This window comes from Punctularia strigosozonata (assembly GCF_000264995.1).
Source record: "Punctularia strigosozonata HHB-11173 SS5 unplaced genomic scaffold PUNSTscaffold_2, whole genome shotgun sequence".
In the NCBI taxonomy this organism is placed as follows: Eukaryota; Fungi; Basidiomycota; class Agaricomycetes; order Corticiales; family Punctulariaceae; genus Punctularia; species Punctularia strigosozonata.
Window position 1 is genome coordinate 2222190 of NW_006767434.1, and position 26445 is coordinate 2248634.

General features: G+C 56.9%; 8 protein-coding genes across 8 annotated transcripts; all 8 read left to right on the top strand.

The window, feature by feature from the left end:
* Positions 1 to 1110: 1110 nt before the first annotated feature.
* On the top strand, positions 1111 to 2305 carry PUNSTDRAFT_61636 (Pkinase-domain-containing protein; the record flags this gene model as incomplete). Its single annotated transcript, XM_007380349.1, has 5 exons — positions 1111 to 1396; positions 1460 to 1533; positions 1594 to 1752; positions 1805 to 2017; positions 2099 to 2305. The coding sequence occupies 5 exons, from the start codon at positions 1111 to 1113 to the stop codon at positions 2303 to 2305; spliced, it is 939 nt and encodes a 312-aa protein (XP_007380411.1).
* A 1817-nt stretch (positions 2306 to 4122) lies between these two features.
* On the top strand, positions 4123 to 5730 carry PUNSTDRAFT_50065 (uncharacterized protein). The gene is made up of 5 exons (XM_007380350.1): positions 4123 to 4398; positions 4454 to 4488; positions 4538 to 4721; positions 4779 to 4972; positions 5025 to 5730. The coding sequence occupies exons 1-5, from the start codon at positions 4182 to 4184 to the stop codon at positions 5502 to 5504; spliced, it is 1110 nt and encodes a 369-aa protein (XP_007380412.1). The 5' UTR covers positions 4123 to 4181; the 3' UTR covers positions 5505 to 5730.
* A 101-nt stretch (positions 5731 to 5831) lies between these two features.
* Positions 5832 to 11002, top strand: PUNSTDRAFT_141433 (enolase). The gene is made up of 13 exons (XM_007380351.1): positions 5832 to 6062; positions 6111 to 6165; positions 6222 to 6317; positions 6370 to 6801; positions 6853 to 7486; positions 7537 to 8039; positions 8096 to 8122; positions 8180 to 8229; positions 8286 to 8480; positions 8544 to 8722; positions 8771 to 8926; positions 8980 to 10204; positions 10257 to 11002. Exons 1-6 carry the CDS (start codon positions 6033 to 6035, stop codon positions 7619 to 7621), a joined length of 1332 nt encoding a protein of 443 aa, XP_007380413.1. The 5' UTR covers positions 5832 to 6032; the 3' UTR covers positions 7622 to 8039; positions 8096 to 8122; positions 8180 to 8229; positions 8286 to 8480; positions 8544 to 8722; positions 8771 to 8926; positions 8980 to 10204; positions 10257 to 11002.
* Positions 11003 to 11709: 707 nt separating this feature from the next.
* On the top strand, positions 11710 to 12585 carry PUNSTDRAFT_131084 (uncharacterized protein; the record flags this gene model as incomplete). The annotated part of the gene is made up of 1 exon (XM_007380352.1): positions 11710 to 12585. The coding sequence occupies one exon, from the start codon at positions 11710 to 11712 to the stop codon at positions 12583 to 12585; it is 876 nt and encodes a 291-aa protein (XP_007380414.1).
* A 2734-nt stretch (positions 12586 to 15319) lies between these two features.
* PUNSTDRAFT_60758 (uncharacterized protein) lies at positions 15320 to 16438 on the top strand (the record flags this gene model as incomplete). The annotated part of the gene is made up of 1 exon (XM_007380353.1): positions 15320 to 16438. A coding segment is annotated over one exon (1119 nt), but the record flags the coding sequence as incomplete, so codon positions are not given.
* Positions 16439 to 17985: 1547 nt separating this feature from the next.
* PUNSTDRAFT_131086 (uncharacterized protein) lies at positions 17986 to 22566 on the top strand (the record flags this gene model as incomplete). Its single annotated transcript, XM_007380354.1, has 5 exons — positions 17986 to 21510; positions 21562 to 21639; positions 21697 to 21819; positions 21883 to 22322; positions 22383 to 22566. The coding sequence occupies 5 exons, from the start codon at positions 17986 to 17988 to the stop codon at positions 22564 to 22566; spliced, it is 4350 nt and encodes a 1449-aa protein (XP_007380416.1).
* A 271-nt stretch (positions 22567 to 22837) lies between these two features.
* PUNSTDRAFT_97782 (40S ribosomal protein S19) lies at positions 22838 to 23786 on the top strand. The gene is made up of 3 exons (XM_007380355.1): positions 22838 to 22911; positions 22964 to 23106; positions 23166 to 23786. The coding sequence occupies exons 1-3, from the start codon at positions 22889 to 22891 to the stop codon at positions 23477 to 23479; spliced, it is 480 nt and encodes a 159-aa protein (XP_007380417.1). The 5' UTR covers positions 22838 to 22888; the 3' UTR covers positions 23480 to 23786.
* A 627-nt stretch (positions 23787 to 24413) lies between these two features.
* Positions 24414 to 26328, top strand: PUNSTDRAFT_82296 (uncharacterized protein). Its single transcript, XM_007380356.1, has 3 exons — positions 24414 to 24642; positions 24695 to 24761; positions 24813 to 26328. The coding sequence occupies exons 1-3, from the start codon at positions 24481 to 24483 to the stop codon at positions 26219 to 26221; spliced, it is 1638 nt and encodes a 545-aa protein (XP_007380418.1). The 5' UTR covers positions 24414 to 24480; the 3' UTR covers positions 26222 to 26328.
* The last annotated feature ends 117 nt before the right edge of the window (positions 26329 to 26445 follow it).

Consider the following 26445-nt stretch of genomic DNA (forward strand, 5'->3'; position numbering starts at 1 on the left):
GTATTTTTTTTGCCTCGCTATTGTGATTTGTGTATATCGCCGAATCAGTCTGTTGACGACGCATGTCCTTAGTGGAGGATCCCAATGGGCCACTCTCTGCACCCGCCAACGGACCGCGATCACATAGCTACGGATACATGGACATCTCTCCGTCGTTGGGTACATCGGCAGGAGGGCGTCCGAGACGATCAGCCAGTCTTAGCGACGCGATAGCGGGTACGACAGTCTGTGTTCGTGTTAGCAATGCGACCCTAACGAGATGCCAGGGCCGCCACCTGACGAATATGCTCTGCCTTCTTCTCGTGAACATGGACAGTCAAACTCTCGGCCTTCGACAAGTATGAGCATGAACTCTAACGCGTCAGGGCCGAGACGCGTCACTATCGAGGAACGCCGGATGATGGAGCAGCGTATACGTGCCGACCGCGGGCTATCTGACCAGAACGTTGTTGACTCGGATCGTGAGAACCTTCTTGTGCAGGATGAATCGATTCTAACCCATGTGTAGGTGGAACACCGGACAGCGCCCGTGAACGACCGAATGGCTCGCCCACGCATATGCAACAACCATACCTCCGGCCCAGCTACTCGCACCAACGACGAGATTCGGATACGCTACGTTCCGTACCCCAGCCGCCGGGCTCGTCGGCTTCAACGACGCTTGTTGAACGGGATCCATCGCAGTCAGCGTTACCGCAGCGCATCTCTCCCTCTGGCAGAGACTCTAACCGGTACCACAGACGGAACCCGACCGCGCCCGAGGCGCCGACAACAAGCGACCTCATCAACCCGCCAGGCTTGGGTGCCGACCGTGCGGTCGGGAAGACGTGGGCTGCTGGTGATGGTCCCGAGAAGGAAAGGGAGCGGAACGTCGCGCCGTCAGCCAACGGTCGCGGACATCACCAGGCGAATGGGTATGGGCATCAGAAGCAGCAATCGGAGGTCGTACAAACTTCGCATGTCAGAGCTTCACGGCAGGCACCTATGCCTCCGCCGGCCTCTGCACCTCCAGCGCCCCCAAATCAGATGGTCCAAGCTGCGCCCAGTACGAGAACTATCGTCGTACGTCGTAATCCACCCATCCGATATTTACGCTCGCGTACTAATGACATGCAGGTCAACAAACGAGGATATGCGCGCCTGGATTTGATCGGCAAGGGAGGCACTTCTCGGGTTTACCGCGTGATGTCGTCGCAGAACGAGATCTTTGCTGTTAAGCGCGTCTCGTTAGACAAGACGGACACGGAAACGATGAACGGATACATGAACGAGATCGCCCTGCTCAAGCGCCTGGAGGGCAACAGTCGGATCATTCGGTTGATTGATAGTGAAGCCAAGGCAGGGAGTGGGAGTAGCAAGGGGTATTTGCACCTCGTCATGGAATGTGGTGAGATTGGTGAGTTGTGGGACTGTCATACGCGGATCTTTTGCGTATGACTGCTGATGCATGTAAACATAGATTTAGCACGATTACTGCAAGAGCAACAGAATCAACCCATGAACATGGTATGGATTGCTTACTATTGGCAACAGGTGAAACCTAAACTCCGTTAACGGTGTCGTCCCATGTCTGACTTGCTTTCCGTCTTGTAGATGCTGGAAGCCGTGCATGTCATACACGAGGAGAAGATCGTCCACTCGGATCTGAAACCGGCAAACTTCGTTCTGGTCAGGGGTCAACTGAAGCTCATTGATTTCGGTATCGCCAATGCCATCGCCAACGATACGACGAACATCCAAAGGGACCACCAGGTACAGACAATGCCAGTCCAGGTGTGGGCTTTCGCTGAATGAACTGACATAGATTGGTACTGTAAATTATATGAGCCCTGAGGCGATAGAGGTTCCCGAGGGTATGCGACGCCTGAAGGTCGGTCGCCCGAGTGACGTCTGGTCATTAGGGTGCATCTTATACCAGATGGTGTACGGTCACCCGCCCTTCTATCACCTGTCGATGGTGCAGAAAATGCGCGCAATTCCGGATCCTAATCATGGTATCTCATTCCCGGAATATTCGGTGCCCGTGGAACGCCTGACCGCCACCGCGTCGGTGACACCTCCAAAGACGCTGGATCACCTGAAACGTCGCGTGAGAAAGGATGTAGTCCTCAGCATGAAGAGTTGTCTGTGTCGTGGGCCAAAGGATCGCGCGACCATTCCGGAGCTGCTCGAACAAGACTGGTTAGCGATGAAAGAACGTGGGTGTTTACACCCTCTCTGGTCGCTCAGGATGCTCACGCCCTATCATTCCAGCGGAACCACCTCGCGCCGACGATCTTCTCGCATCGAACGAAACCATCATTGACCCTTTCTATATGCAACAGTTGTTGCAGTATGGCATTAAACTGGGCCAGGCCAATGACAGCGCCGTTGATGAACAGGCTTTGCTAGAAGAGGCCACGGTATGTCCCGTCGAGTCGTTGCATCAGGAAAAGTGTTGACGACCGCCGTCTAGCGCCTCGTCAATGAACTGAAAAGTGTACGAGCACAATCATGATCAACTTTTACTTCGTCACCCACGGACCCGATAACGATTCCACGACGTCCTCCGGAGGATCGCGTTGTATTACTATGCGCCGGCTGATTCAGCTCGGTACCGCTGCATGCACGTGTGGACGATAATGTTTCCCGCGCCATCCATGCATCGTTTTGTTTCGTTCTTCATTCTTCTCATCCTTATTCTGCGGTTCTGCCGCTATTTTCCGTCCGAATGTCAACCGTCGCCACTCGCTCTCTTTACTCATCCCACCGTTGTCAATCCGTTGCATGTCGAACGCTGTCCTAATCGTCGCCCCTAGCATTCATTCCATCCATCTCTCCATGTAATACATGATCCCTTCGTTGCTCGCTGTCGCGCACGTCCAACCCTGCTGTCTAGTTTGCCCCGGCTCCTGTCGTAAATATTGCGTACTATGCATTGCATGATAATAGAGCAGTTTCAGCCCTTGCAACGAATGTATAATTACCGCGTGATAGACAGAATGTTCAAGCATGCCCGCCGAGGGCTAATAGGTGCTGATACAGACTTCCTGCCCCGTCTCGACTGCTGTTCGGCGATTGATGAACAAGAAGTCAGCGTGGGTGTTGTGCTTCACCAGAAGCTGATTCATGGCGAAGTGACCCACCGTCCTCAGCTTCCCTATTCTCTCGCCAGCGCCATCTATAGCCCTGAATCCAGCGTTCGCGGTTCTTTGGCATGGTCATGTAGTCTGTTCAACCCAATCTTGCACGCTGCACCTCCCTGGCCTCAGGTTGACACCGAGCGCGTACGCAAGATACGGTCATCAGAAAACATCGGTGGTGATGATGAGCACGCTAGTTAGCTTCGGACGATAGCGCTAGTCGGAAAGAATCGAGTAGATCTCACGCGGTACCATATGCCTATCCCCGATAGGAGATCGCCCTGGCAGGCGGTGTCGGACCGTAAATACCATGGCAGGGAAGCGACTAGTTTAGGCTGCCAAACGTGCAAACATGACATGGAGAGCCGGTGAGGGCGGGAGAACTGCACTCGTTGATGGCATAGTACAGCTATATTGGCTACCCTGCACCTAAAGCAGAGGCATAAGGTATCCATAGGTCACACGTTGCAAGAGATGAGCAGGGCTGCTTGCAGTTTCGACGCCCAAGCTGTTCCACTGGAAGCTCTCGGACACTCCATGGGGACGTGAACGTGATAGATACTTGGAGGGCAGTGGGGAGATTGCATGGCGCATTTGAATTCAGAGTTGGCGTATTCTGAGAACAGGGCGGTGGTGGGTGATGGAGGAACACCGGTGAAGCTGATGCACCTGATGCAGGAACCGAGGAGACCGATATGGCTGCCCAGTGAACACCGCGCTTTGCAGCAGAACGCCTTGTAGCGAGTAGTGTTTGTGCAGGCAATGGCGCGCGAGTGCTTTGGCGTTGTCGGTGGCGAATTCGTTGCGATCCCGGCGGCGAAGGTAGCTCGGTTACTACCCGAGGGCAGATCCCGCTTGAGCTGGAGGCGTTTGGCAGGATCAGTTTGGGCGGCTCCCAAAAAGGAAACGGTTTCCGTACCCCACGGTCGTCCTGTCATATCATCTCCTTCCCAACAGTCGAGCCTATCGGTGCTCCTCTTCCTCTCTCTCCATCCATCGCTGCTTGGGCCAGCTCCTCCTAACCTTTTTGCACCAGCCGGCCCGCCGACACCGCCCGCCATGAGCTTGGCCGACATCCTCCCTCCGTCCCTCAATCTTCCCCCGCATCTATCGGCTCACAAGTACTTCTTCGTCTGCACGCTTACGGTGGCGGCATGGGACACGCTCGTCCTCTCGCCCCGTACATGGCGTCTCTTCAAGACAGCTGAATGGCCGGTCCTGAAGATAATCTACCACTTCCTCAGGATTTTCATGCCCATCGAATTCACAATCGTCGGTGGGTGATTCTGAAACCGTGCTTTGATACGTGGCTTAGTCGCCGTGCTTCACAGGTGTCGCATTCTTTGATACGAAATGGTCGCAGGACGTGAGTTTCCGCAGCATGATGCGCTCCGCGTTACTCAATCACCCCTCAGAGATGCCAGAACTTCTTCCTGTTCGAGCCTATTTGCACCGCCATTCTCCTCGCGGCCTGCTCTGCCGTTCACGTCATTCGCATTCATGCCATCTATGACAAGAGCCGCGCCGTCCTGGGTGGCATGAGCGCTTTGCTCGCCCTCCAGATTGTTGCGACAGCCGTTTGCTGTGCCTTCTACCGCTGTAAGCTCCTGATCGTTCCGGCTTTCGCGGCGGCGATCTGATCAATGCTGTTCATAGCCACTCCACTGCTGGAAGGACAGGGATGTATCGCCGAGCCGAAGCACAAATGGGTTGGCGTTTACTGGGTTGCGCCTACGCTGCTCTATACTGCATCTCTGCTCCTCGCGGTGAACCGCTCCATCAAATCGCTTGAGATCAAGCAGGTCACGCCGTGGCGCTTGATGCTTCGCGATGGCCTGAACCTGTACGGCGTGAGTACAAGGAGCTGCGTGAATTTATCCCTGACTAACGATTTTGGTGAAGGCTATCTGGGCCGTGAACATGGTCAACATGCTCTTCTGGTTCATTATCACCCCCACCGGGCCTGAAGATCCCATTCGCACGATTGTGACGAGCATGGCCGCCGTACTCACGACGTCGATGACCCTCCGCATCATCCTGTCTGTCCGCGGTTCGCTTGCGTCGGGCGGCACCTTCCACGGCGCTCACTCGACTGCTCACACTGGGACCGGCTCTGGTTCCCGCAGCACGCACGTCATCTCGACTCCTCGCACCGGCAGTGTGCCGCCCCATGTGTCGACGAACGGTCGTGCCCAGACCTACACCCTCGACGTTGGCAAGGAAACCTCGCAGTGGGTCGACGCCCCGGAGATCGACGGGAAGAGCAGTGTTCGTGACAAGGATGATATCTATGGCATCCCTCCGGTTCCGCAGGATGACCGCGGCGTCAAGATCACTGTCGACACCGAGGTGGATTACGGCTCGCCCTATGTCAGGAAGTAACCGGGCAAAATGTTCGATCTGTGATCATAGCGTTGGCACCGCAGGTGGAGATTCGTTCTCGGTGTCGTGTATTAGTCGATTCTTGGGTCGATCCTTACTGTTTGGTTTCCATATTGTTTATCTATTATTACCTGCCTGTACGATCAGATCGCCCTATACCTACATATGAACTTCGATATAGCAGCTGGTTTGACCCACTGGCAACGCAGTCAGGCTTCACGGTGCCTCCCGTAAACGTGGGAATGCGGATCAGCCCGGGCCGCATCGGTCCTGTCCGGTAGGTAATAACACCCTGGAATAATGCCACCCACGTTCTTGGAAGCAAACGGAGCCTCTCACTGCCGCCTCCAAGATCTGGGCGTTGAAGCACGGGCGGGATGAACTGTAGCGAGGAATAGCGCCAGTGCCGCGCCATGGCTCGCCAACTACCGGCCTTAGAGATAATCGGCGTGGGAACTGTCTACTGGGTATTTGGATGGATTGCGGCTGCAGTATCGGTCTGACCATCGTCCCCTCTCAACATCCGCCATGTCCATCTCCAAAATTCACGCTCGCCAGGTAAGCCCGAATGTATCTTGTTTTTATCCACTGGCTGATTATCGGCAGATCTTCGACTCCCGTGGTAACCCCACCGTTGAGGTTGACCTCTACACCTCGAAGGGTGAGTCGATCGCGTCGAACTTGGGAGCTACCGTCTCAATCCTTCTCGAAATCCAGGACGCTTCCGCGGTTCGGTCCCATCGGGTGCTTCGACCGGTGTTCACGAGGCTGTTGAGCTCCGTGACGGCGACAAGAGCGCGTACGTCGGCAAGGGTGAGCGCAAGTGCACTATGGAAGAGGACATCGCTGAAATTCGGGCGTATAGGCGTCTCTAAGGCCGTTTCCAACGTGAACGACATCATTGCCCCGGCGCTCATCAAGTCCGGTCTTTCCGTTCTACAGCAGAAGGAGATCGACGACTTTCTGATTAAACTCGACGGCACCCCCAATAAGGGCAAGCTCGGCGCGAACGCCATCCTTGGCGTCTCAATCGTCGTTGCTGAGGCCGCCGCCGCCGAGAAGGGTGTCCCGCTGTACCAGCACCTCGCCGATCTTGCGGGCGTCAAGCCGCCGTTCACCCTCCCGACCCCTGCTTTCAATGTCATCAACGGTGGAAGCCACGCCGGCAACAAGCTCGCCTTCCAGGAGTTCATGCTTCTCCCCACCGGTGCCAGCAGCTTCACTGAGGCAATGAAGATTGGCACTGAGACCTACCACACCCTCAAGAAGGTCATTACTGCAAAGTACGGCATTGATGGTGCGCATATAAGCAAATACATCGCATCTACCTAACATGCCCTGTCTCTAGCTGCCAACGTTGGTGACGAGGGTGGATTCGCTCCCAACGTCAGCGGTGCTGAGGAGTCCCTTGAGCTTCTCTCTGAGGCCATCAAGAAGGCTGGCTACGAGGGCAAAATCAAGATCGCTCTCGACGTCGCCTCGTCCGAGTTCTACAAGGACGGCAAGTACGACCTCGACTTCAAGAACCCCAACTCGGATGCTAGCAAGTGGATCACCGGCAAGGAGCTCGCCAACCTCTACCTCAGCTACATCGAGAAGTACCCGATCGTCTCGATCGAGGACCCCTTCGACCAGGATGATTGGGAGGCGTGGTCGCACTTCACCGCCAACTCGAGCATTCAGATCGTCGGCGACGATTTGACCGTCACCAACGTGCTCCGCATTAAGACCGCCATCGAGAAGAAGGCGTGCAATGGTCTGCTGCTCAAGATCAACCAGATCGGCACGATCTCCGAGTCGATCCAGGCTGCACAGCTCGCGCAGAGCGACGGCTGGGGTGTCATGGTCTCTCACCGCTCTGGTGAGACCGAGAACACCGTCATCGCTGACCTCGTCGTCGCTCTTGGTGTCGGCCAGATCAAGACCGGCGCCCCCGCCCGCAGCGAGCGCGTCGCCAAGTACAACGCGCTCCTACGCATTGAGTGCGTTCTTCCGCTTGTCCTTTTTTTCGGCATGTCTGATCTCGTATTAGGGAGGAGCTTGGCAGCTCTGCCAAGTACGCCGGCGAGTCTGGCTTTTCCGCTGGTCTCACCCCTCCTGCTATCCTCAAGAAATAAGTCCTCGGAATGGACGAACGAAGAAGGAACGGAGAAGTCGATCAAAACCTATAGACTGTGCTTTTACAATGTAGCTCGTGTTCGCTGTATCCATTCAAATGTGCCAACGATGTCTGCGCCGGATGTGGATTTCCGAGGGTGGCAGTGCCTTTTGGCAGGTGCGAGTCTGTGCGACAGCGAGAAATCTCTGCGAACTTGCTCAGTTATCACATGCCGGCCATGGCGTTACCGGTGTTTGTCATTGAGCATGCAACATGCACCTCGTCAGACGCCTCTGCTCAGGACCGGACTTGTTCATTACAACGACCAACGTTCGATATCATAAACCCATCGTTGCGCCCGGGATACGCCTCTTCTCCCGCACCCCCACCGTCAACATGATTAAAACACCCCTCACTGAACTGCTCAACATACAGGTGTACGTTCCAAGCGTCCTTTTGCACCTCGTCAATCACAACTAATGCGTCGTCTCAGTCCTGTAGTGCAGGGAGGAATGCAATGGTATGGACGCATACAATGACCGCAGACCACATGCTTAGCTGGTAACAACGTGTGCAGGGTCGGCGTACCGCGGCTCGCTGCAGCAGTATCCGAAGCAGGAGGCCTCGGTATGTGTCATTCTCATCTCGCAATGCCGTATATCCTCCCTGACCAAGCGAACCAGGCATACTCACGGCATTGACCCAACCCAGCCCCGAAGCTTTGCGCACGGCCATTCGTGAAACGCGCAAGATGACGTCCAAACCCTTTGGGGTGAATATCACACTGCTTCCGACGATCAACCCGCCAGATTATGCTGGGTACGCGAAGGCGGCGGTTGAAGAAGGTGTCAAGATATTTGAGACAGCAGGGAACAACCGTTCGTCCTTCGCGTCCTTGCGCGACTCAGTACCATTCTGACATCGTCTCTGTGATGCATTAGCCAAGCAGCTCATCTCCTACCTCAAAGGTCAAGGTTGCATCATTCTACACAAGTGCACGACGATACGACACGCTAAGGCGAGATCACCATTCTGAAATCAGATGTATCCGCAATTCTGAAAGTCGTATAGTCTGCGCAGCGTATGGGCGTGGACGTGATCAGCATGGATGGATTTGAATGTCGGTTCCCAGGTTATCAGCGCGATATTCATACTCATGCTCTCGTAGGTGCCGGTCATCCGGGAGAAGAGGATATCGGAGGTTTAGTCTTGCTTGCTCGGTCGGCCAACGAGTTGGAAATTCCGTACATCGCGTCCGGTGGCTTCGCGGACGGGCGGGGTCTAGCAGCTGCTCTGGCGCTTGGTGCCGCAGGTGTTAACATGGGTTCGTCGATCCCTCTGGCTTCCCATCGTATCAAGCTTATCTCAGTGTTGCAGGGACGCGCTTTATGTGCACAGTCGAATCACCGATCCACGACAATATCAAGCAGACGATCGTTCGCGCCACCGAACAGGACACGATCCACATCTTCCGGACATTGCACAACACCGCTCGAGTGTTCAAGAACAAAGTCGCGCTGGAGGTCGTCAGGATAGAGAACGAAGGGCGCAAGAAGGAAGGCGGAGCAAAATTCGAGGAAGTCCGGGACCTCGTCAGCGGGGCGAGAGGTCGTATGGTCTACGAGAAGGGCGATCCCGACCTCGGCATCTGGAGCGCGGGTGTCGTCGTTGGGCTGATCAAGGATGTACCCACCTGCAAGGATTTATTGGCCAGGATCGAATCGGACGCGGAGCGTGTAATCGACGGACTGGCTCGGTTGAAGAGCGGTCCCTCACAGGAGAAAGCGAAATTATAGGCTGGGGGCGAAAATGCATTGGGTTATCGACATACGACTAGGGACAATCTATGTACAAGTACTTCTGAACCACGGGTATTACGCATATCTACAATAGTACAAGGTGAACAACAACAACGCAGCGCAATGGAGTCGTCAGCGAGAGTTCCGGCATCGTGATCGTTCGTAATCCATAATACACGCAGATCATGCTTTCGGGCAGGATGAAAAGAAAAGGGGTAAAACTCGGCGGACGCTCATACCGCGGTCTTGAACCTAGGTCCTAGCACCTCCACAAGCGCGTCTTCGTGCGTCGCCGTGAAGCGATGGCAATTGACCACCCTCACTTCCTCGAGCATAGATACTTCACGAGCCCCGGATGAGCAACCTAAGATAAAATCGTCTCTGGCGCGAAGGGCGGCGACGATAGCTTCGCCAGAGAGGCGTTGGCAGCCTGAGAGATCGAGGGTGGATAAGTTGGGTAGTCGAAGGCGGATTGGACCTCTGCTCGCGCTCGAAGGAGTGTCGACGCCCATGCCATCGAGAGGCTCGTCGTCCATATCGTCGTCGTCGACATCGTCATCTATGCCCTCTTGAAGAAGCTCAGGCGCGACATATCGGGGTCGACAAGGCCGGAGCAGATCGATGACCTTGTCTGACATGTCGGACGCGACGATCCGGAACATGCGGAGGGAGTGCAGGCGGTCAAAGCACCACTCGAAGTCTTTGGTACGCATGTCCGCATAGTCCATCTGTAGCACTTCAAGCGGGGGATTGCATCGCTGTATGAGGTTACGAAGGCCCATGCCCGTCGCGTGGTCGCTCCACTATATGTATGTGAGATTAGATTCAGATCCACATATAGCGACACCGTCTTACCGGAGACTGGGAAAAGTCGTGTGCCTCGTCGTCGCTGTCACCGTCTTCACCGAGGTTGTTCACGTGCTGCAGTTCAATTTCGACATTAAGGTGTTCCAGCTCGAGCTCGACGAGGTTGGGACAGTCGATATGAGACAGGAGGGCGCGGGTAGAACAGGTATTCCTAATGAAGAGCAACTGCAGCCGCGGAAGGAAGGCTACTGGCATAGGGTCCGGACTGTCATCTGGTAGCGGTTCGTGCGTCCAACCGATGAAGCTAAATTCCTCCAATTCGGGCAAAGCTTGGAGGAATTGCAAGACATTGCGCGGGGAGATCGGAACTCCGATCTGGGTGTCACTGATGTCGAGCGTCGTGAAGCGCATGGGAGTGAGCAAGTTGACATCGGGAAGGATGGAGACGGCGAGCGACATGGAGAGGTGGTTATCCTGCGAATAGGAGATGAATTGTGGGAATGCGTGTGCGGGCGCAGGTGTGTCGTCCTCCCAAGCGAGTTCCCCTAGTGAGTGTATCGACATCTCGAGGCGTTCTAAACCTGCGATGGGTGCCCTCTTCATGAACGGCACACGCAAGTCGCGCCGCGATATGGTGCAACTCCGCCATCTGTCGACTTGCTGCAGGCAGCACGAAAGGAACGGAAGGATGTTATCCATGTTCTCGAGGGTGATGTCCACGTCGAAGGGCAACGGATGGGATCGCGTGATCCAGGTTTCGGTCTGGGCACGGAGAGCGGGCAGGGGGTGGGCACGCTCGTCGACGGTGATGCGCTGCCATATCCTGGGGAAGGCGTTGATGAGGTCGTGCCAGTATCGACTGACCATGGAGAGGCGGAGCGGGCTGAGAGGGTCGGCCGCGCTGCAGATGGTGAAGATCTCGACGAGGATCTCGGGCGGGATGCGGTAGATGGTGCCGGCGGTGGCCACGCATTTGGCGAGGGCGCTGGAGGACGACTGCTGGGCGCGGGGCGCAATGGCCTCGGAGGAGGGCGAGTGGAGGAGGCCGCCCATCGCTGTGCCTTGCGCTCGGGTGCGAACAGGCGAGTCCGGGACGACCATTGCCAACGCCAGAATAAGTCACCGGCTCGGTGGCGGTGCCATTTCTCTGCTTTCTCTGAGAACGTCCACCATCGTGACCACACCCCGCGCGAAGCTATGCTTGGACTTACGCAAGCTGCCTTCTGCGGGCTATGCGATAGCAGAAGTGCACGCATATCGTGGTTCTGAGCTGAAGTGAGGAACGAACGGAGGCGCAAGAACTTAGTCTATGCGCGCGCGGGCGTTGCGGTGGCGGTGCAATTTCTTCCTCGCCATCCGCACCGTCCGCCACTGAGTCCAGCATACGGCGAGCTCACTAAGGGCCGCCGTAACTCGTATTTTGAACAGCAGAAACTAGTACCGACACTCCTTTTTATAACCAGTCCCAAAGCACTCCCTTGAACCCCCCGGTGAAAGCATCATGCCACGTATCGATGCTAACCCACACGAACAGGTCGCGCCGAACTTTGCAGGGGCCGCCTTCGCCGCATGCAGGCGGTCCATGAGCAACCAAGATGGCTTGACGGACGAACAGGCGGCGCAAGCTCTGCTAGATGCGTGGACCAACGACATCAATCAAGAGAAGGCGGCGTGGGACCGGCAGGTCGAAGAGGACCGAGAAGCTGCACGGCTTGCGGAAAAGGAAAGGTTGGAGCGCGAGGCAGCGGAGAAAGCCGAAGAGGAGAAGGAGGCAGCGAAGAGTCGGCCCAAGGTCCCGATACACATCAAGGACCGAATGGTCGGTCACGAGTCCGCCCCATCAACCGACGACAAGGCCCTCAAGAAACTCCGAGCGTACAAGTACATCGAGATGTGGTTCTTCGGGGCTGAAGGGCGGCGCAGAGCCACGGAGGATGCGCTATCGAGTGGAGACGACGCCTTGTACCTGGCCCGAGACGGCGAAGGGGTAGCGCTGCGACAGGCCGCGCCCAGCCGGATCGCAAAGTATTGCATTCCGGACCGAGAACTCACGTGGAGAGAGTTCTCCATCGCGAAGACCGGGCTCCTCGAGGACATGGCCAGAGTTGGATGGCCGAAAACCATCGTGCAAGATTTCGTCGACTTCTTCTTCGCAATCGACAACCATCCGAGCCGCTTCGAGGGTCCGCACGGGGACCCATGCCTGCTCCTCTATCAGGAGGAGGTTCGGAAACTCTGGCACCTTCAGTACGAACGCAACCCCGCAGAAATCTTCAACCCCGCGATCTTCAACAACGAGCGGCTGCAGCGGTTAACGCGGAAGTACCTGAACATGCAAGCTAGCGAGGCCAACTACGCGTGCGTCCTAAGTCCTTGATCTCGCGAACACCCTTGCTAACATTCCCCTGCTCATCTCTCATTCGCCTGTCGACCGCGCACGGTACATCGATCGCGCACGAACGATAAACGACGTCACTACGTCTCATCGCGACCCTTATCGGAACGCGATCACTATCGCTCCCACGACCTCGAACTCCCTCAACCGGGACCTGCGATCACTATCGCACCCACGCGCACATCACCCCGCACGCCCACTGGCCGGGGCACGCCCTCCTCGCAAACGCACCTGATCGTGCACCGGGACGCATCCCCTCCCCTCGTCACGCACACTCGGCGCCGCGCAGCATGCGGAGAGCCGCACCAGCAGCCCCAGGGGGGCCAGAGCGGCAAGAGAGGAGGCGTTCAGCAAGGCCCGCCGCCCCATACGCGCGCAGCGAAGGAGATCGCAATGGGCGCGAGAGGGAACACCACGGCAGAACGCAGTCTTTTCGCCAGGGCACCAGCGCCAGCGCCCACGCGCCGTGTGCCCTCTGCCTCGGGCGGCACCCTCACGACGTCCGATCGTGCAGGTCACGGACCCTCTGGGACGGGAAGACGAAGGCATACGCCGCAAGGGACGCCAGAGGACAACTGGTCGACCCGAGCGGCAGGGTCCTATGCATCGACTTCCAAGTCCGCGGGTGCAAGCGCGACTCGCACGTCGAGGCCTACCGTCATTCCTGCTCCGGGTGCGGCAAAGGCAGTCACGGCGCTCGGGACTGCCATCTCGCAGAGGGCCAGTAAGGCACTCACGCCGCTGCGAGCCGAAGCCTGGCAGCGCATGCTCGCACGTAGCGACCTCCTGTATAAGTATCCCGGTATCCCTAATTCCATTCAACTCGGTTTCGACGCGGGCATCTGCCCGCCAACTTCTACATTCATTCCGTCTAATAGCGCGTCCGTCGCCGAGCACCGCGAAAAGTTCAACTGCATCATTCGGAAGGAGTTTGAGAAAGGACGGTATCTCGGCCCCTACTCGAGGCTCGAAATCGAAGAGGCGCTGGGGCCGTTTCAAACATCGCCGCTCTCCATTATCCCGAAGCCGCACAATCCGGCCAAATTCCGACTCATCCAAAACCTCTCCTATCCATACCACCCGCGTGAGAGCACATCCTCGATCAACTCCGCCATCGACGCCGCGATGTATCCGTGCACATGGGGCACGTTTGCCGCCGTGGCGCTGTCGTTGGCGCGGCTCCCGCCGGGTTCCCAGATCGCGAATCGAGACGTCGCAGAGGCCTATCGCACCATTCCGATCAAGCCCGAACAGTGGCCGGGCCTGGTGGTGCGAATCGGCGAGGAAGACGCGTTCGCAGTGGACACCTGCGACTGTTTCGGCCTGCGGTCAGGGTGCGGGATATTCGGCGCAGCGGCCGACGCCTTCGCAGATCTGGCAAGAGAGGGCGGCATGGGCCCGGTTTCGAAGTGGGTGGACGACTTCATTTTCGCGAGAGTCAGACGCAGCTGCCTGGAGGAATACAATCGCAGGCGCCAGGATTGGAAACGCAGCATCGCGCAGCACGGCGGCGCGCGTCAAGACCGGAGCCGCCTATGGTATGGCGGGGCAGAGCTTCCGGATGGTCGCGTCGAGGAGTTCGACGACGACATGGCCTTCCCGCTGCGCGACCTATCGCAGACTTCCGAACGCTCGCAGGCAGATGCGGAATTCTGCTACGCCATGTGCGATGTCGATCGTCTATCGGAGGAGCTCGGCTGGCCGTGGGGCGCGGACAAAGACCATCAGTTCGCAGAGGTCGCGCCGTTCACAGGTTTTGACTGGGACATCCGGTCACGCACGGTCGCCCTGGGCAAGGGGAAACAGGCCAAGTATACGCGCGCCATCCAGGAGTGGAACACGCAGCGAACGCACACGCTGGACGACGCTCAGAAGCTCTTCGGTAAGCTTCTGCACGCATCCCTGGTGGTCCCCGAAGGAAGAGCTTACCTCACCGAGCTGGAGACCATGCTCGGTGTCTTCGGTGACCGTCCTTTCCAGCCGCATACCCCTCCCAAGGGCACAATGGCCGCTCTCCAGTGGTGGCTGGATACCTTACAGCGAACCGAACTCAGCCGGCCCATTCCCGGGCCCGTCGAACTTTTCGACTCCGGAGGCTACTCCGACGCGAGCTCCGGAGTGGGCATCGGAGTGGTGGTCAGGGGTCGCTGGAGGGCCTGGAGGCTCCTCCCAGGCTGGGACTCAGGTGGCAGAGAGATCGGCTGGGCTGAAGCCGTCGGCTTCGAGCTACTGGTCCGAATCATCAGCCTTCTCTACAACACGGAGGCCAGGCACATCAAGGTCTTCGGAGACAACCGAGGCGTCGTCGAAGGCTGGTGGAACGGGCGAAGCCGTAATCGACACGTCAACGGAGTCTTCAAGCGCATACACGCTGAGGCCGTCACGACAGGGCACACTTTTCACACAAGATACGTTACCAGCGCCAGCAACCCCGCCGACGCGCCCTCGCGAGGAGTCTACCCTCCACGAAGCATGCTGCTCCCTCCCCTACCCATACCCGAGGCTCTTGCAGGACTCCTCATCGACAGCGTGGAGCCGCTCACACAACGCGAGCGCGAGGTCAGGAGTGAGGGCCGAGCGCGCAAACCCCGGCCAAAAGAGCAGGAGAGCGGCGAAGCCGTACGAAACTCGATTGCGCAGGCCGACCTCGAGCAACGCAACGAGCAGTTCGCACGAGCCAACTTCCGCGAATGGTGAACGCGACGCGGGAGCGGCACCGTCGCAAGCTAGCCTTCGCCCCGCGTGCCCGGCCAGCCAACGGCTGTTACTGTGGACACCCGCAGGTGGTCGCACGACCTTCGGGGCCGACGGGCAGCCGTCCGGATTGGACCAGCGCGACCTCGACCGGGTGCGCGAAGTGATGGCTCAGGCGCTAGCCCCGTCAACCGCAGAGACGTACGGCGCGGGGCTAGTGGCGTTCCACGCATTCTGCGACGAACGCGGAATAGCGGAGGAGCAACGGACACCCGCATCGGCAACGCTCATGCTTGCATTCCTCGCAGCGCTGGCCGGCCTATACGCAGGGTCGACAGTGGCCAATTACTTCTACGGCGTACGAGCATGGCACCTCATCCACGGTGTCGCCTGGAATATGGACGACTCAGCCATGCAATCGATGCTGAAGGCGACGGCTAAGCTTACCCCGGCGGCCTCGAAGCGCAAGAAGCGAGAGCCGTACACCGAGGATCTCATCCGCGCGATACGGCAACAGCTCGTCGTCGACCAGGGTTTCGACGCCGCAGTCTACGCGTGCCTGACGGTGGCGTTCTACGCATGCGCACGGGTAGGCGAGCTCACCGTGCGCAACCGCAGCAGCTTCGAACCCGGCACCCACGCCAAGCGCGCGGACCTCGGGCTAGCCGTGGATAGGAACGGGCTGCGGCAGCAAACCTTGCAGCTGCCGCGAACCAAATGCGCCGTCGGCGGGGAGCAGATCCATTGGGGACAGCAGGACGGGATCACAGACCCCGTCGCCGCCCTCGCGAATCACCTCAGCGTCAACAGCTTGGATGACGACGAACACATCTTCGCATACAAGGCACGAAACGGGCAAGTCTGGCCGCTGACGCGCAAAGCCTTTCTAGACCGCATCCGGGCCGCCACCAAAGCAGCAGGCAGAGCCCCGCTCCAAGGACACGGCATTCGAATCGGCGGGACCCTCGAGTATCTATTGAGAGGCGTCCCGTTCGAGGTCGTCAAGACCAAAGGGCGCTGGGGAAGCGAGGCTTTCCTGGGGTATCTCCGGAAGCACGCGGAGATCCTCGCCCCCTACATGCAAGCGCGGCCGCGGCTACAAGCGGAATTCATACGGTACGCCATGCCGCCGGTCCGTTGACGGTAAGCACCGCTCCTATCTGGCGGGGTTCGCCTGCGCGACGCGTCGCGTTGCTCCTACCATTTTGGGTATCGCGGCTCACACCCCGCACAGATTCCCGGACCGGAACGCCCCCTTCGGGGGCATTCGCCCGTTTCTCACCAACTTACACATAGTCTAATCAGCTTAGTACCACGCGGCTCAAACCTAATTAGAAATGCTAATATAAGAGCCCCGTTCTCTGATCCTGGGAAACAAGCAACAAAGAGACGGCATAGATCGTGGTTCTGAGCTGAAGTGAGGAACGAACGGAGGCGCAAGAACTTAGTCTATGCGCGCGCGGGCGTTGCGGTGGCGGTGCAATTTCTTCCTCGCCATCCGCACCGTCCGCCACTGAGTCCAGCATACGGCGAGCTCACTAAGGGCCGCCGTAACTCGTATTTTGCCACCCGCCCACCCAACTCCGACGCGACACGCTGAGCGCAACAGTTCAGCTAGCGGAGATACCAATTGCGGAAAACGACTCACAGGGTCACGTGTGACGATAGCACGGGCACGCGTGACAGAACAAGGAACAACCGGAGCAGGAAACCGGAAGCCGCAGGTAGCGGCATATCAGGCGCCAATAATAGGTCAGCCCGGGGAGGTCCGGACACGTGCAGATAACCCCGGACAGCTTCGAGCCGAGGGGGGGGTACGCGGCAGAGGAGGTTGCCGCTGACGGGGCGGCATCCGGAAGAGCCGGAAGGGGATAAAGAGCCCGTAGAGGGCGCAGCCCAGTGTAAGGCCTGTCCCTCCCCAGGACTTCCGCGGGCCCTAGGACTAATCCGTTTCAGCCTGGGTAAGCCACCTGAACGATAACGAACTCACACTCGTAATGCATAACGCGGCAGCGCGGATCATCCAGGTGGACATAGTGGGGCACCACACGGGCGCAAAGATGCTCAGCGTAGAACGCTTCACCAGGAGGGATGATGAGGCCCCCAGGAGGGAGGGGCCAGTTCACCGGGGAGGAACGAGCGACTTGGGAGTGGGAGGACATAGAAAAAGAGAGCGAAGGGGAAGGAGCGGGAACGTCACCCCTGAGACACTTATAGGATCGTGAACCGCGGCGAAGACACCGCCGCGGACCAGAGCTCCAGCGTCACATCGGGGAGAAAGAGCGCACTCAAGCGAAAAGAGGATAGCGCCGGAGGAGTGTGTATGTAAAAGGTGCCAGAACCTGACAGACTGCCGTCCATTTGTAGTCCCCTCATTTCTGGGGTCCGGGAACTAAGCGAGGTCACTTTCAGGGTTGCATCCCACCCTCCACTCCTCTTGTTGTAACCCTGCCCGCCCATCGCGGCTCACACCCCGCACAGATTCCCGGACCGGAACGCCCCCTTCGGGGGCATTCGCCCGTTTCTCACCAACTTACACATAGTCTAATCAGCTTAGTACCACGCGGCTCAAACCTAATTAGAAATGCTAATATAAGAGCCCCGTTCTCTGATCCTGGGAAACAAGCAACAAAGAGACGGCATAGATAACCTACAAAGCAGTGGCTTGCTCCGCTATCGTCGCTGCCCATGTCGCAATCACTCGGTGGCTCTTCAGGCAGCGATGATTCTGGGCTTGTAGCAAGGCCCTGGACCGTTGTTGCCTCTGGTACGCACCCATCTTTGCTCGGGGGCAACGTTACCCACTCCGCCGTTTCTCTTACAGATATCTCTGACGACGACGATGCAGGCAGCCAAGACAGCTCCTCATGCGAGGGATTGTCGCTGTCGGATGAAGGCGCTGAAGACCGGCCTATAGATGAAGCTCTGATAGCGCGTTTCGAGAGCCTCAGGGAGCATGCCTTTGGTCTTCTGGCCGAGTACGAACGCCGTGCTGATTTTGACACGTTGGTGAGGTCTATAGCTACCGCGAGGGAGGCCTTTGCTCTGATTCCCGAAGGGAGAACCCAAAGCCGTGGCTTGCTTAACGTTCTCGCGACTGGTCTCCTGGAGCGTTACGAGTTCGATGGCAACGTGAATGCCGTAATTGAAGCGACCACCTTGACTCGTACGGCTCTTCTGCTGCACCCACCAGAGCACCCAGATCATGAAGAGTCGCTCGGCATCCTGGTCAAGGCCCTCATGGCGTTCTATGAGCGTTACGGAAGGCGGGACACCCTAGATTCGTTGATAAACCTCCATCGTCAATGTCTTTCGAAACGCCCAGCTGGGCATCCCGAGCGGGACATCGCGCTCAGCGACCTCGCAAATAGCCTCATGATCCGATATGAATGCGACGACGATCGGGATATGCTGGATTCAGCGATTGGTCTTTACCGTGAGACCCTTGCATTGCATCCAGAAGGGCACCTCGATCGTGGCCTTTCACTCAACAATCTCGCAAGCGCACTCGAGACTGGCTACGAGGCTTGCGGCGATCCAGACGTGTTGGATGAAACCATTGCACTCTACCGCGAGGCCCTGTCTCTATGCCCCGCAGGCCATCCTAAATGCGGGACTCTGTTGAGTAATCTCGCAAACAGCCTTGTTACTCGATACCAGCATGGGGCCGATCCTGAGGCATTGGACGAAGCATTGCATCTTCATCGGAAGGCTCTCTCTTTACGTCACGATGGGCATCCTGAGCACGCAAGTTCGCTCAGTAACCTTGCGAACGGGCTGATGCTCCTCTGCAAGCGGAACGGTGACCCCGACGCGATGGATGAGATGATTGTTCTCTCCCGAAAAGCCCTCACTTTATGCCCGGATGGGCACCCCGATCGTGGAAGGTCGCTGAACGATCTTGCCACAGGGCTCATGGTTCATTATGAGTGCTACGGCAAGCCGGACATCCTAGATGAAGTCCTCACTCTCCATCGCGAAGCACTTTCATTACATCACATAGGGCACGCCGATAGGCACATGTCGCTGAACAATCTCGCAATATGTCTCTTTGCTCACTACGAACGCTACGGAGATGCGCATGTTTTGGACGAAATTATCGCCCTTCACCGCGAGGCCATGACATTGCGCAATGACGACCATCCGCACCATCCTACGTCACTCAACAATCTTGCGAATGCGCTCATGATTCGCTATAGGCACAGTGGTGATCCGAACACCCTTCAGGAAGTGATAAAACTTCACCGTCACGCGCTTATGCTGCTTCCTGAAGGACGTCCCGGCCGTGGAGGCTCCCTCAGTAACCTTGCAATCAGCCTCTCCACCCACTACGAACGTTACGGTACCCCAGATGTTCTGGAAGAAGCCATTGTCCTCCATCGTGAGGCCCTCGCGCTTCGACCCGGAGGACATACTGAACGAGGCATAACGCTCAGCAGCCTCGCTTTAGCTCTCAGGACTCACTACCAGCGCTTCGGAGATCCGGCTACCTTGAAGGAGGCGAACGCCCTCCATCGCGAGGCTCTCTCCTTGCATCCTGTGGGCCATCAAGGTCAACAGATGTCGCTCAGCAACCTTGCGAACAGCCTTATGACTCATTATCAACGCTTCGGTGACCCAGACACGCTAGACGAAGTCATCGTCCTTCAGCGAGAGGCTCTTTCCCTGTGCCCCCGCAACCATCCAGACCGCGACGGCCTGCTCAACAATCTCGCGAACGCCCTCATGACTCACTGCGAGAATTACAGCGATTTGGGCACCCTGGAGGAGGTTATCGTTCTTCATCGCGAAGCTTTGTCATTACGGTCGGGAGGACATCCGGAAAGGAGCATGTCATTGAACAACCTTGCGAGTGCCCTCATGACTCACCATCGATACCGTGGCTCTCCGGACACCCTTCGCGAAGCCATAGACTTCCATCGCGAGGCCCTGTCACTACGTCCTCATGGTCATCCCGACCGCGGACCAACCCTAAGTAATCTGGCAAACAGCGTCATGGCTTATTACAAGCACCAGCGGGACTTGGATACGCTCAACGAGGCGATTACTCTCTGTCGTGAAGCTCTACATATAACAACTGAGGGAGTTCCGGACTACGGAGCCCTTCTGTTGGACCTGTACCAGGCTCTCGACCTGGCTTATACCCACTCTCGCGACCCATCTTTGCTAACAGAGATGCATCAAACCCTCTCAGCCGCAGACGTAGCTCTTCCTTTCGGCGCTTACTCGCGTTTGCAGCTCCTATGGTGCCTATCCTCTCATCACAATCGTTCTGGTTCACCGTATCATAATGTGTCGCTGTCTATCAAGTACGTGGAAAACGCAATCTCTTATCCCTTTGGAGCAGTCAAAGATCGCTTGCGTCGTGCGCAGAACTTCTTGCAACAGTACGAGGATGAAATCCCCGCGGCTAGTGGCACCGAGGATTCGGCTAGTGGCACAGATATGCACCTTGCATTACTCAGTGCATATGAGACGGCCATCGGGCTTTTGCCTCGAATCGCTGTTCTCGGCCTTGACCCAAAGGCGCGTCTTGCCTCTCTTGATGGTGCCCAGAGGATTGCAGTTGACGCCTCATTGCGCGCACTGGAACTGAATCGCCTCCCTCTCGCCGTAGAGCTTCTGGAACAAGGTCGAGCTGTTTTTTGGGCTCAGGCGTTGCGCCTCCGCACTCAATTCGACTCACTACCCCAGGATCTCTCCACGGAACTGGTTAGCCTAACCCGCCTTCTAGCGGCCAACACTGACCATCGCGCAAACACGGACGACATCCATGTTCCGGGGACGTTTGCGGTCGCTGCGTCGATCCGGAGGCAGCAAAGTGATAGGTTCGAAAAGTTGATCCAGGACGTGCGCGCAATTCCGGGTTTCGAGCGCTTCCTGGTGCACGAACCGTTCTCTTCGTTGTCAGATGCAGCGGCTCTTGGGCCGGTGGTCATTCTCATCCCTGGAGCAAGAATGTCTCATGCGATCATCATCGAAGGCAACCATACACCTTTCCACGTTGAGCTCGGAAACATCACAAGGGAGATAGCAATTTCGTACGCGACGCAGTTGCGAAAGGATGGCGTCGAATACAGGTCGTCCAAGCAAAAACGGCAGGGTATGAGGAACAACCCGGCATCTGACAGTGGTGGCCATTCCGACCAGGAATCACGACCAACTGCTCGCGAAGGCCAAACCCCGGACCAGGTCCCTGATGAACCTGAACTGGTCAGTCCACTGAAGCACCATCTATTTCATGCTGTCTCAACATCGATGCAGGAAGCACCACTGCTGATTTTACTGGAAAGGCTATGGAACGACGTGGTTCGCCCTGTGATTGATGTGTTACACCTTACGGTTCGCCGGTTCCTAAGTTACCGAGAGGTGTCCTGAATTGCTTAACGGACCCTTCAGATTCGTACTGGTCACAGTCGCCCACGACTTACGTGGATGCCCACAGGCCCATTCGCGTTCCTTCCTGTCCATGCTGCTGGTATTTACACCGGGGGAGAGGTTCAATACTGTTCTCAGTACGTTGTATCTTCCTATACTCCGACGCTTGGGGCACTCCGTATCGCTCAGCGCAAAACATCACGTTAGCCACGTCACGGTGTAAAGTCACTTTTCGTCGCAGAGCCTAAAGCATCAGAGCCGGGTTGGGACGTTATCAAGGGCGTTTACAAGGAGGTCAAATCTGCCGTAAAGGTGATACCTGGTCACGGCGTTACAGTGATCCGACGTGAGCACGGTACGCCTACTGCCCTCGCCAAGGTCGTCGAACGACTTCCGGATAGCGCTATCGTCCATCTGGCCTGTCACGGGGAACAGAATGCAGAAGAACCGCTTCGAAGCGCATTTAAGCTAGGAGACGGGGACCTCACCATCGACGAATTGACGAAGCTGAACCTGCCAGATGCCATGTTCGCCTACCTCAGCGCCTGCGAGACTGGCAAGGGGGACAGCTCGCATCCTGATGAGGCTATCCACTTGGCTGCTGCTATGCTATTTGCTGGATTTCGCAGCATCATCGCAACGTTGTGGTGAGTCGATACTAGATGGTTAATTTTCGCTCACTGACAGGGATCCGCGTTGGCTACCAGGCCAATGTCAGACATGACTGGGCCATTCGTTGCTGAGCATGTCTACAGGCAATTGTTCAATACCGACAACGACATGGTGGACTTCAACGTTATCCCTTATGCGCTCGACGAAGCTGTGGATATGCTTCGAAGGGGAGGATGCAGCGCCTATGAATGGGCAACGTTCATGCACATCGGTGCATAGTACCAACTTACTTAGTACGCCAGTAGATTCGCATCTCTGCTTCGCATCTCAATCCTTGCGTTGTTCGGAACGGGATTGTCAAACAACGTTCCAGTCAATTTGATGTAGTACTAGTCTCGTCGATGTTCAGTAGTGAATGTATGCAGCCAGACTCAGAGTCTCAGTCGATCGCCCGTGGGACGCAGGCGCGGGGTCAGTCTCCCACGGCGGGCGCGTACCCGTGGGATGAACTGCACAGCGGTGGCTGACTTCCATATCCGATCTTTGCCCCTCCCCGTCGTCGCCGTCAAGAAATCTACCGGTCAAGGCTCCCTCACTCAAAATGCCCGGCGTACGAGACATCAGGTCCGTATCAACTATGCGAGGACCCTGGTGCTCCGCTCATATTCCAAGGTAGCGCGGAAGCCTTCATCTCCGCCTACGCCAGCCACCTCAAGCGCTCTGGCAAGCTCGAGGTTCCTACATGGGTGGATATCGTCAAGACCGGTTCCTACAAAGAGCTCGCTCCCTATGATCCCGATTGGTACTACGTTCGCGCCGGTATGCTCACATTGCATTATCTATGCTTGCATGTGCATCTTACCGTGTCACGTACTTAGCTGCCGTCGCAAGACACATTTACCTCCGGAAAGACGTCGGCATCGGCAAGCTGACCAAGCTTCACGGTGGCCGCAACAGGCGCGGCAACCGTCCCTCGCACCATGGTGATGCCTCCGCTTCCGTTCAGCGCAAGGTCTGCCAATCCCTTGAGAAGATCGGCGTGCTCGAGCAGACCGACAACGGCGGCAGGCGGATAAGTCAGGACGGCATGCGTGACCTCGACCGTATCGCGACTGCTGTCGTCGAGGCGCAGCGCGAGGAAGCCGAGGAAGAAGAAGAAGAGGAGGAGGCTGAGGAGGAGGACGAGGAGTAAACTCGACGCTCCGGCCCACATTCACATTGTGTTTTATGCATTGCATGTCTCCTATGGGTTCCGGTATGCCCGCATGCTGTTGATGCAAAATGGCATGACACTTTGCCAGCCAAACCTGCAGATGCCGCAAGTGCTTACGGACAGTCCAAGCTTTCATGCATCATGCCTTGGGCTTACCTCTCCGATCGTGCGAAGCTTGCACAATTTCAATCGACACCCTACCTGAGAAAGGATTAGACACGTTTCGTTTTCCAATAATTATTGAGATCCGGTATTGAGATCCGGGCCAGAGCTTAGGGAGTTTGCGGGTGGGAAAGTATTGGGTTTCCCAATAATTATTGGAACGAAACGTCTCTATTGCAATGTATACACATTATCAATATTTCAGACGCCTCTCCCGGCTGCGCAGTTTGCCCTGTCTCAACTTCCCCGCACGCTCTTCGGTCCCATAGGACCGTAACTGCTTACAAATCTATTTTCCGCACGAGAGAGCCAAGCATCGTGCGTCGATGGCGAGCCCGACTTGGTCACTTGATTGTGTCGGCAGGCGAGACGCGGTTCTGCGGCTTGATTTCGCCACCGAGCCGCACACGCTCGACCGCTCGCCGTGTTGGCACGCATACTTGTGGAACCGTCTCCACCCGTCTTTATGTGAGCATGCAGCGTCTCCTGCATATGGACTCTGAGTAGGACGTTGAGCGACCGCTCGAGGGATATGCACACGTTCGATCGCAACTACCGGCTGCCGTCGAGGAGCTCAAGCTTGGAATCCGATCCAACTGCATGGCCTTGCGTCGCATCAACCTATCTGCCTTCCTTGCTTCAGGTAGCTGGGTCACGATGTCCTTCGGCCTTGTCTATTCGGTCAGGTACTTAAGCTCGACAGTCCCATGTCCCAAGCCCCGCAAATCTGTCGCGAAGCCTTGCTATTCCTCCCCTCCCGAGCCCTATCGAGTTCAAGACAAACTTCTTCCATTGTATCGAAGGCAAACGGCACGATCATGAAATTCGTCGATGTCGTCGTAGCTGGAGGAACGCTATTCGGGCTTGCAGCTGCCCAAGGCTCTCTATCAGTGCGTGAAGCATCGGTTTCAACTGCTGCGCCGATACCGGGCAACTACACGGGGGTCTTGCGGCCTCAGATCCACTTTTCACCGCCTCAGGTAGGCCCGACCGTTTCGCTCGCTCACCAGGGGCTTGATACACGTGTCCCAGCAATTCATGAATGATCCCAATGGATGCTTCCTCGATTCGAATGGAACGTGGCATCTCTACTATCAATGTGAGCGTCACTAGTCGAAGGAGGGTACAGCGACTGACGACGTTACCACAGACAATCCTACAGATCTGGTCGCGGGGAACCAGCATTGGGGTCATGCCACTAGCACGGACCTGTATCACTGGATCAACCAACCTATCGCCATTTCTCCGCCCGACGGTGACTCTCAGGTGTTCAGTGGTTCCGCGGTTGTGGACGTCAACAATACGTCCGGCTTCTTTCCGGATCAGGATAACGGTGTTGTGGCTATATACACCTTGAACACGCCTACGGCACAAATCCAAGAGATCTCGTACTCACGCGATGGTGGCTACACCTTCGAGGCCTTCGAGGGCAATCCTGTTATCAATAGCACCTCCCTCCAATTCCGGGATCCCAAGGTCATCTGGTTCAAGGATCACTGGGTTATGGTCGTCGCGTACTCGCAAGACTTCGCGATCGGGATCTTCACTTCGCCTGATCTGAAGGAATGGACACATGCTTCCAACTTCACGCATCGTGGTCTACTCGGCCTCCAATACGAGTGCCCGAACCTGGTGGAGGTACCCGTGAATGGCACCGACGACACGATGTACCTCCTGGCTATTAGCATCAACCCGGGTGCACCTCTCGGTGGGAGCATCACGGAATACTTTCCCGGCACCTTCAATGGAACGCATTTCACCCCTGTTGATGATGCGGCTCGCATGGCCGATTTCTCGAAGGACAACTACGCCGGCCAGTTCTTCTACGGCACGCCGAAAGGGCAGGATGCCGTTTCCATCGCTTGGGCTAGCAACTGGCAGTACGCACAGATGGTGCCGACGGCTACCGAGGGCTGGCGGAGCGCGATGTCGCTGCCGCGCCGCAACTTCCTGACGAACATCACCCGTCTGGGTTGGGATCTGGTGTCCGTCCCCTACGACCTCAGCCCCATTCTTGGGGACGTGCTCGCGAGCAACGATTCCCTCGGCAATGGAACCATCGAGGTCAACTACACTTCCGTGGAGTCTAACGCCCTCTACTTTGAGGCGAACGTCACCGGGCTGGCATCAAGCGCAATCTCCGCCTCTGCGACCCTTAACTTCACATTCTCTTCCCTTGACACAGGAGAGCGCCTGTCCGGAGGTTATTACTTCGGAAACGATAACGCTTTCTTCCTCGACAGAGGCCAGACGCGAGGCTTCGATAACCCCTTCTTCACGGACAAGTTTTCGACTTCAGATCTCCTCGATCCGAGTGGCACATGGAGCGTGTCGGGAGTAATCGATAGGAGTATCTTCGAGGTGTTCTTGGACCGCGGCACGTATAGTGCTACGACGACCTTCTTCCCCACCCAGCCGTTGACGCTGTTCACGCTGAAGACCGCTGATTTACCGGAGGGAGCAGTGGTCAGCGTTGTGGTTCGCGCGGTGCAGAGCGCTTGGGCTAGAGAAGCGGACGCTCAGGGAACGGTGCTTGGGAATGTTAGCGCGACCGCATAACAGGGACGCGAAGATAATTCTACGGAAATGCGAGATGTAAAACAGCTTCGTCAGACTCCCTCAGAGAGGCTGCGCTGAAACCGCGTCTAATAATAGACGAGATCACCTGACTGTGATATTCCGAGACCTGACATTGAACTGATGGGCTAACTCTGAGCGTCCACCTACGAGCGTCCACCTACATACATTCACCGGTTCAGCCGCCTGCATCGCCTAGCATTTCA